This window comes from Carica papaya, chromosome 6 (genome assembly GCF_054855325.1).
Source record: "Carica papaya isolate Zhongbai chromosome 6, ASM5485532v1, whole genome shotgun sequence".
NCBI classification, from domain to species: Eukaryota; Viridiplantae; Streptophyta; class Magnoliopsida; order Brassicales; family Caricaceae; genus Carica; species Carica papaya.
The window spans coordinates 25488200-25497314 of record NC_142314.1 but is presented as its reverse complement, the minus strand read 5'-3'; the positions used below and the strand labels follow the sequence as shown (position 1 = coordinate 25497314).

Below are 9115 nucleotides of genomic sequence, written 5' to 3'. Positions count from 1 at the left end.
GGGTTAATATTTATATATGCATCATGGCTCGTCTGATCTTCCATTAACAATCTTGATCGTTCGATTAGATTGCTGATGTGGCCAGATTTGTGAAAATTACATAATGGCCCCAAATCAAGTAATTTTTATTCATTTCCGGTCCCTATTTAATTACCGAATGCTTGGACTTCCAACTTTATTTTCAATTTGGTCATCTCTCCAATTTCATTAATTTTTGGATTTAAACTTTATTTATTTACTTTTTTAAAAAAAATTCTTTTTGTTTTTGTTAAATTTAAAAACATCTCCAATTCACCATTTCTTCCAAATGAGATTATGAAATCAAATATTTTTATTTTTATAAATTGTTACACCAATTTTAATTAGTAAATTGATTTGAACAATTTACTACTAATTTACTATTAAATATATGAAATCGCATATTAATAAGTGTTCTGATTTTTATTAAATTAATTAATTATTTTAATTATTTAATAATAAAATTAGAAAATTTAATTTAATAAAATAAATAAAATATTTAAATAAAATATTATTTTTTTAACTAACACTAAAAATATAATTAATATTAAAAATAAATTAAATTTTTTTATTTTAAAAATAAAAAATTAATATATTTATATTTTTTAATTATAATATTATTAATGTAATAATATAATATGTAAGTCATTATAATAAAGATTATTTTAAAATTAAATTTAGAATTGAATTGATTTATAAAATATTTTATTAATAAAAAATAAATAATAATAATAATAAAAGGTAATTGCACAATTAGGCTATAAATCTAATTGTCTGGCCACCATTATATATATATATATAATATAACGGCCCCGAAATTTAAATGAAGATGTATGTATTAAAAATCTTAAATGTGAAAGCGTAATAAAAATTTTGATTAACATCCCTTACACAATAACTAAAAACATATTCAAAATATGAAAGAATAAGCTAATTAAAAGAGATACTCGAAATAAAAACTATAAATAGAACTATAAAGTCTTTAGGCGTCTAACTCGTCGTCTTCTTGCGGAACGTGCTCGGGAACCCCGTCTTCCTGATCTGAAATGGTTAAGTAAGGAATGAGCTACACTAGCCTATTAAAGACATCACACTATCTCACTGCCACAAGAGTAAAGGTCGGTAGAAAACAAAAACAACCAATGGAGCATAATTTATAACAAACTCATTTATTAACATAAAAACTTTTACTGTCCACTTATCTCGGTGAGATTCATGAAAATAACTTATTAAAATAATTACATCATAAATATCATAAAATCATGTACACTTTGTAAGAGAATACATGTCATACTTTTGCACTTCAATAATCAGACAACAAATTTCATCTTTTACCAGCCTACTAGTATCCATGGGGATCCATAGGGGGGTCCCCGCTACACGTGAACCATTGACATTAATAACTTGATTCCAGGGCCATCCCCATACCTCGTCCGGTATAGGCGCCAAAACCATAAACCTCAATACCTCATCCGCTATGAGGGTGAAACGGGCCGTCTCCATACCCCGTTCGGTATGGACGCCAAAACACATAAGGTTTCCATACCCCATCTGGTATGAGATACCACATTCCCGGTAGGGTTCCCTACGGACCCGGTCCGTCTAACATCTCCCAGGATATCTAGTCAGGCTGTCCACATTATCCATTTATCGATTCACATAACCTTTTTGCCCTTTTTCTTGGTCTCAATAATCCAATCATACACAAACATGTAAACCAGTAATTGACACCAAATAAGACAACACAGTATCGGGTTCACCATAATACAAACCATAATAAAAGAAACCATGATTCATGCATACGAGACCATAAAATAAATACATCAAATATCATACTGCATTTAATACTGAAAAATAGATCAAACAACAACTGACCAACAATGTATCAGATTCGGGCTCCATTGGCAACCTCAATCAATTATACATATCTATAAAGTCACAAAATACCGTTTAATTATTTATTAAGCTTTAATGTCGTGATAGGAGGTAGGGTGAGAGATCCTTACTTGTTTCGGGGTATAAAATCGGCTCTACAGTGCGCCTACGGGCTGTCCCTAAATTCTCTGAATTTTTTCCAAGAAACTGAAACGCACTACCGGTACCTGCACGTGTCCCAAAAAAAATCCCAAATCAGACCTAGAGCCCCTTTCAACCAATATCGAAATTCTGACACGGCGGCTCCTCGGCGCCGCCGCCTGTAGCGGCGATCCGCCTCGGGTTGGCCGTTTTTGGCCGAATTCGGCCAAACTTGCATTGGTCCCTGCGATAAAATAACCCTAGGGCCCTCGGTGGGCCAAAAAATCACGAAAAACTAAGACTTAACAGCGGTGGTGCTCTCGAGTGCTGCTGCTTCTCTAGCGCGAGTCGCTTTTTGATGTTTTGCTCCGGTCAACCTGTAGAGAAAAGGACAGTGATCACAGTGATATAAAAATTGTATCGAACGGAGACCGGGAAGGGCCTCATCGGAGGCAAAAACAGAGAGAAGCCGCGGCGGCGCCGCTGGACTTCAGCAGTATTTTCCGGCCGATTGGCCGGTGGTTTGGCTCCGATTTGGCAGTCAGAAAATTTTTCGGTGCGGCGGTGGGTGGCGGCGGCCGGCTCCTCTAGCGTCTGGTTCTTCTTCTCCAGCGAGGCACTGGCGGCTACGGTTTTGTGGTCGGGTGTGGGTGAGGTTATTTATACCCTTCCCCTTTTAATCTCAACCGTCCATCAAGATTTAATCTGGACCGTCCAATCGCAATTTATTTAGGATTAAATCTGGACCGTTCAACACGATGTGATCTGGACCGTTCGTGCCTAATTGAATCTAGGTCGTCCGTACGCGTGAGATTTGGGCCGTCCGTGCGCATATTTGATCTGAGCTGTTCGTGCGCGCGGGAATGGATCTGGACCGTCCGATCGCGTGCACGTGGATCGCCTACGTGGCCCCGTCCCGCATCAGCGTTCCTTGCCTCGCGGCGTGTCCTGGTTGGGTGGGGCTGCTGACTGGGCTGCTGACGTGGCTGCTGACGTGGCACAACTTTTTTAAATTGCGTTTTGACCTCCGATTTTCAATTTTCTTTTCAAAAACACCCACAGAATTCAAAATTTCACCCCTTTTTTCCAAAATCAATTTCAATTAAATCTAAAAATAAATTTTACCCTATTTTATCATTATCATTATTTTTATTTTCATTAAATTAAATTAAATTAAAACTTTATAAATTAAATATATACAAAATTAAACTAAAATTCTAATATAAATTAAAATAAATAAAATAAATAAAAAAATAATATTTTTTTTTTGGTGTTACATATAAAGTGGGGGCTAAAAAGAAATGAAAGAAAAGGCTGGTAAATAGTGCAGCTGCACTTTAATAAGTGCTGGTAGATAGTGCAGTCGCATCCACAGCTACTGATAAAAGCTACAGCCGCAGATTGTAGGCCTTAATTAAAAATGCTACCGCACATCCAAAGTCCCTGGTAAAAAGTGCCGCCGCATATTCAAAAGCGCTGAAAAAAGGCACTGCTAAAAAGTAAATCGTTGATAAAACGTGTGATCGCACACCTTCAAATGCCGATAAAAAGTCTGCCAACGAAAAAAAAAACCACACCCTAAAATAAGAGGAAATTTTGAGAGAATTTTGTTCTTTTAGTTTGTTAAAATTTTGTGAGAAAATTTTAACATAAATATTATTCAATTTATTCGTGAGTTTCGTTAATTAAATAGTTAATTATAGAAAGTCAATCTTGATGTGAATACATATAAAGTTTTCGTATTTTCAAATAATTTTAATTTGAGAATTCGTTATCAAATATATATTAAATTTAATTTTTAACCCATAATATAATTTTGAAATATAAATAAATTATATTGAATTATTTGATATTTTTCATTATATATTGTAAATATATTACAATTATTTTTTTATATTTTTAATTAATAATGATTTTAATATTATTTTTAAAACTAATATTACAAATTACAATCACCCTAAATATTTTATTAAACTAATACGTAGATAATATTAGAGACACAAAGATTATCCAAAAAATAGAGTTTTATAGGGGGAGATGGAGGCTATGGGATGAAGAAATCATGCCCATTTAATATACTTAGATCGTGGATATCATATAACGTTGATAATGACATCCACACGAAATGTTATCGTCACTAAAGTGCATGATCATATATGGTCAAACATAAATAATTTATGTGATAATTAACAAAGATGGTAAATTTAACAAAAATTTAAAATTAGAAAATGAAGTTTAAATAAAGAAAAAATCAAATGTAAAATTTTACCATTTCTCAATAGTAAATAGTGAACTTTGTTATTTTAGCATTTTTTTAATTATTAAAACTCAAAATAATAATATGCTATAAAATAAATTTACAGAAGTTAATTTTAAATAGAACTTCCTTTTTCCCAAGATGAAACAATAAAAAAACATAATATAAAAATGATAAATTAACTAAAATATATATTATATATCCACTTTATACCCATAGAAGGATTTCAACTCACACCAGCCCCACGTGTGAGAACTTTTAAACGTTGCTTGCCCCAATTATCTGTATAAATCCATTTCTTCACCCACTCTATTTAATTTTTTTAATTTAAAACTTAAAATATTTAAATAATTAATTAAATATAAATTAAAATAAAATATAATTTAAAATAATATTAAATTATACAAACTAAATATTAAACATTTTAAACTAATTAGAAATTAAATCATGCTCATTGCAATAAATGATTCAGTTTTAAATATAACATATGTAGATAGAAAACAGTCGAATTACTCACTAAATTGCCCAATTTATTCTACACATCTCAATAATTGAGCAAAAATAAATCATATAAATAAATTTATAAATCACCGAAGTTGGTTAAAACGGATGGGAATTTTATTCAATCAATAACCGTAGCGGGTTATGACCCGAACCATCTATAAATGGTAGCGGGTTATGACTCGATCCATCTACAATTTCATGTAACCATAAAAAAAAAATAACAGATGCCATCCTACGTCAACTCATAAATTATTGTTGACGTCCGTAGGCTGACGTCGACTGATTATTTAAAAGAGGTTAATGAAAAAATTAAATTAAATTAAATTAAGAATAATCAAAGGAGAAAACAGATGTTTACGCAAAAACCCAAAACGCAGCGTGCCAAGCTCAGAAACGGCGATCCCATTTCATCTTGTTCGATTCTTTGATTTCACCAGAAAGAGGTTTCAATTCTGATCTTTTTCATGGCTGCATACTAATGGAGGATTCTCGTCTCTTTAGCTCTCTTTCCCTTGGTTTTGTGAGAGAAATCAGTTTCCAGTCTCCAGAAAGGATGTTTCCCTCGAGCCAAACAGATAATTGGTATAGTGCCTAATTCTCTTCAACCGAGTTGCTTTCTTGTTGTAATATTTTCATTTCCTCATTTCTTTATTATGTTAGAATTGTGATAATTGTAGAAAACGTTCGGATTCATATTTCCCCTATATATTTTTAGTTTTCTCAGTTGAATTTTGGGATTCCTGTGATAATAGAGAAAACCCATATGATTTATCCTCCAAGTTTGTCTAGCTTTGTGTCGGGAATTTAAGTTGGAATGTCCTCGGATTTAGAAGAGGAAAGAAAGTTTTTGAATATCTGCTCAAATATTATTCGGTTACTGTCATAGTGTTTTAATCGTTTGTTTTGGAACGTTCTCTGTTCAGATTTCACATATTCTTGCAAGGCTAAAACTTAAAATCCTCTTGATTAAATCACGTTCTCAGGTTCTTGTTGAACATATTGTTAGATCTTGTCAAGTATCCATGCAGGGACTTGATGTGATTACAAGATAACTGGTTGGAATATATTAAGGTTCTTCCGATCAGTAGGATAAAAATAGTCTCATGGAAAATTAGTTGGTGAACCAGAAAACTTACTTCTTTTTATCCTTCTTTTAATTCTTCCAGCATTTGGTATTCTTCTGACTAGTGCTATTATTATAATGTTCTGTTTGGCCAGCAACACTTTCTTTAACCAATTGTTACATGCTAGGTTACAGTCTTCCTATAAATTATATTCTTGGTGAAATTATTTTTTTTTTCTATTAGTAACGTTACATTCTTTCAATGTATACTATCGCCTTGCAGCATGGGTAGGCTGTATGCTCATTATGCACAGGCTGGAACCTTTGCCAGGCTCAGGTCCTCATGACCATTGGCAATAAGTATGTTGTCGTGTCATTACTGTGTGATTTAATAAGTAACTAGAACAATTTCTCAGATTATTGTGTGATCTAAATGTGATTTGTTTTGTGTTTTTTCATGAAAGAAGTGGGAATATTGTCAATATCTTTTTGCAGTAGCCTTTGACAATTTACAATGTCATTTTTCTTTCTTACCCATTTGCTTTAAATCTCAGATGTGAAACAGCTTTCTAGGTTTTTGGCAAGTTAATGTTGGAAAATCAAATTGCTTTCCTAAAAAAGATGTTTGTCAACTGCAAGGGCTGATCTGGAATGTTTCGCCATCAAGATCCTTTTGGTGGTTTATTTAAAAAAAAAAAGATCCTTTTGGTGGTCATTTAAATCTATCTCAATAGAGGGGGAAAATATTAATGGGTGCCATATTGAGTGCAAATGGTTCCAGGACTGGAGAAAATGAGCTATCTGAGGCTTCAAACTCTAAGACATGCAAGAGGCGGAGATTGTTAGTAAGCTTCTCTGAGGAGAATACAAGAGTGATTCCTAGCCTTCCTGATGAGATATCATATCAGATTCTAGCTAGGCTTCCCAGGATTTACTACTTGAAGGCAAAGTTAGTTTCTCACTCCTGGAAAGCGGCTGTCATAAGTCCTGAATTATTTCGTCTGAGAAAAGAACTTGGAACAACTGAGGAATGGCTTTATATATTGACAAAAGTTGAAGACAGCAGGCATTTGTGGTATGCTTTGGACCCTTTATCAAGAAGCTGGCAGAGGCTGCCACCAATGCCCAGCATTGTGTTTGAAGATGAGGCAAAGAAAGGTTTAGCTGGCCGTAGCATGTGGAATGTTGTGGGCTCAAGTATAAAGATTGCAGATGTTATTAGGGTCTGGCTTGGGAAAAAGGATTCATTGGATCGAACACCGTTTTGCGGGTGTGCCATTGCGGCTGTTGATGGCTGTCTTTATGTACTGGGGGGGTTCTCTAGAGCTTCTGCATTGAGGTGCGTCTGGCGGTATGATCCTACTGTGAATGCATGGAGTGAGGTGAGTCCAATGGAAATTGGTAGAGCCTATAGCAAGACAGGCATTTTAAATAACAAACTTTATGTTGCTGGAGGTGTTACCCGAGGTCGTGGTGGATTGAGCCCACTTCAATCTGCTGAAGTGTTTGATCCTTTTACAGGTCTTTGGTCTACGATACCAAGCATGCCTTTTTCAAAAGCTCAGGCACTGCCTACAGCTTTTTTGGCTGATTTGCTCAAGCCCATTGCAACTGGGATGACATCATACAGGGGAAAGTTATTTGTGCCCCAGAGTTTCTATTGCTGGCCCTTTTTTGTTGATGTTGGAGGAGAAGTTTATGATCCCGAAGTGAATTCTTGGGTTGAAATGCCTGCTGGAATGGGCGAGGGTTGGCCTGCAAGACAAGCAGGAACAAAATTAAGTGTGACTGTCGACGGAGAGTTGTATGCACTGGATCCTTCTAGTTCCCTTGATAGTGCTAGGATCAAGGTCTATGATTACCAAGATGATACCTGGAAAGTTGTGGTTGGTGATGTTCCCATTCATGACTTCACTGATTCAGAGTCTCCCTATTTGCTTGCTGGTTTACTTGGAAAGCTTCATGTGATTACAAAGGATGCAAACAACAATATTTCTGTTCTGCAGGCTGACGTGCAAAACCATTTTATTTCTATGGCTGAAGTGTCAGATTCAATATATTACTCACCGCGTGAACGCACTGAATTGGCAACAGAATCGGAAACCAATCTTTGGAAGGTAATTGCCACAAGGAGTGCTGGATCGACGGAACTGGTTAGCTGTCAGACTCTAGATGTCTAAAACTGGGGAAGTAAGGAGCTGGAGTTGCAGCATTTTTACAATTTTAATTTTCAGGATAAATTCCAAATAGGGATTTCTTGATATGAATATTGTTGTTTCAGTGAAGTTAAATGTATAAAAAGTTTGATACTAAAATTTGCACATTCGTGTACAAAACCATTTTCTTGTGCTCTCTTTTTATGGGTTATAGAGTTGTAGAGTTGAATGAAGTTGTAGTGTTGGTGATTCTTTTGACTGAGTTGATTGCTTGCAGTTATGAGATGCAAAAGGAAGGTGTTTATTTTTTTTTTCCTTTACGTCTTCAGTTTTGAGCATATAATGAAGTTGATCCTGGAATTAACAGAATATTTTCATAATTTCTTGCATCTGTGGGAGTAAATTTTAATTTTTTGGCTTTACGGAACCATTAAAAACACTAAAAAGTATTGGAATTTGGGAATGTTTGGCAGCTTATCCATGAATATTCTCAGATATCCTGTATTATATAAATGAGAAAACATTTCCTTAGCTTATTATTTACACGTGGTTCCAATATCTAGAGAGTAGATATAAGAGTATAATTCTCTAATTTTATCCTAATTAATTTTTATTTTTATATTTCATAAAAATTAAAATCTATTCTATTTATTTTATAGCCGAAAAGCCAACCCTTTACGTGGAGCCCTTCTTTATCTCAAACTAACATTTCCTTACTCATGTTTTTTACCCTACATTATAAAATCATGAAAACCCAGAGCCCAGCTCAACTTCAAATTAAAAAAGTCCAAATAGAAACGTCATTGTTTGTTAATTCAAACCCAAGTCCAAACTCAATCTAATTATTGATCCAATACAATAAAAAATCCCTCCTACATCTATAGAGAAGCCCGAGCCTTTCCTTTTAAAATTTTGACTTGATCCTTGAACCCATGGTAGCTCATAAAGTCCCACCACAACATTTTTAAAAATGATACTATTTTGGGTGCTCTTCAAAATGAGTGGGTAAGTGACCCGAGAGATTAAAAGAAAGGAAAGAATGGAAAAGAAAAGAAATAGAGAAATTATGAGAAAATGATACCCTAACCTATTTCTTTTGTT

General features: G+C 34.2%; 1 protein-coding gene across 4 annotated transcripts; it reads left to right on the top strand.

Annotated features, from left to right (window-relative positions):
• Window positions 1-5121: 5121 nt before the first annotated feature.
• On the top strand, window positions 5122-8266 carry LOC148253449 (Galactose oxidase/kelch repeat superfamily protein). 4 transcript variants are annotated; one of them, XM_088223280.1, is made up of 3 exons: window positions 5136-5377; window positions 6142-6218; window positions 6640-8266. In XM_088223280.1, exons 2-3 carry the CDS (start codon window positions 6202-6204, stop codon window positions 8036-8038), a joined length of 1416 nt encoding a protein of 471 aa, XP_088079406.1. In that variant the 5' UTR covers window positions 5136-5377; window positions 6142-6201; the 3' UTR covers window positions 8039-8266. The 4 variants fall into 4 exon arrangements, with proteins under 4 accessions (XP_088079403.1, XP_088079406.1, XP_088079404.1 ...); XM_088223279.1 differs by having other exon boundaries at window positions 5337-5377; window positions 6413-8266; XM_088223277.1 differs by lacking the exon at window positions 6142-6218 and having other exon boundaries at window positions 5122-5377.
• Window positions 8267-9115: the final 849 nt, after the last annotated feature.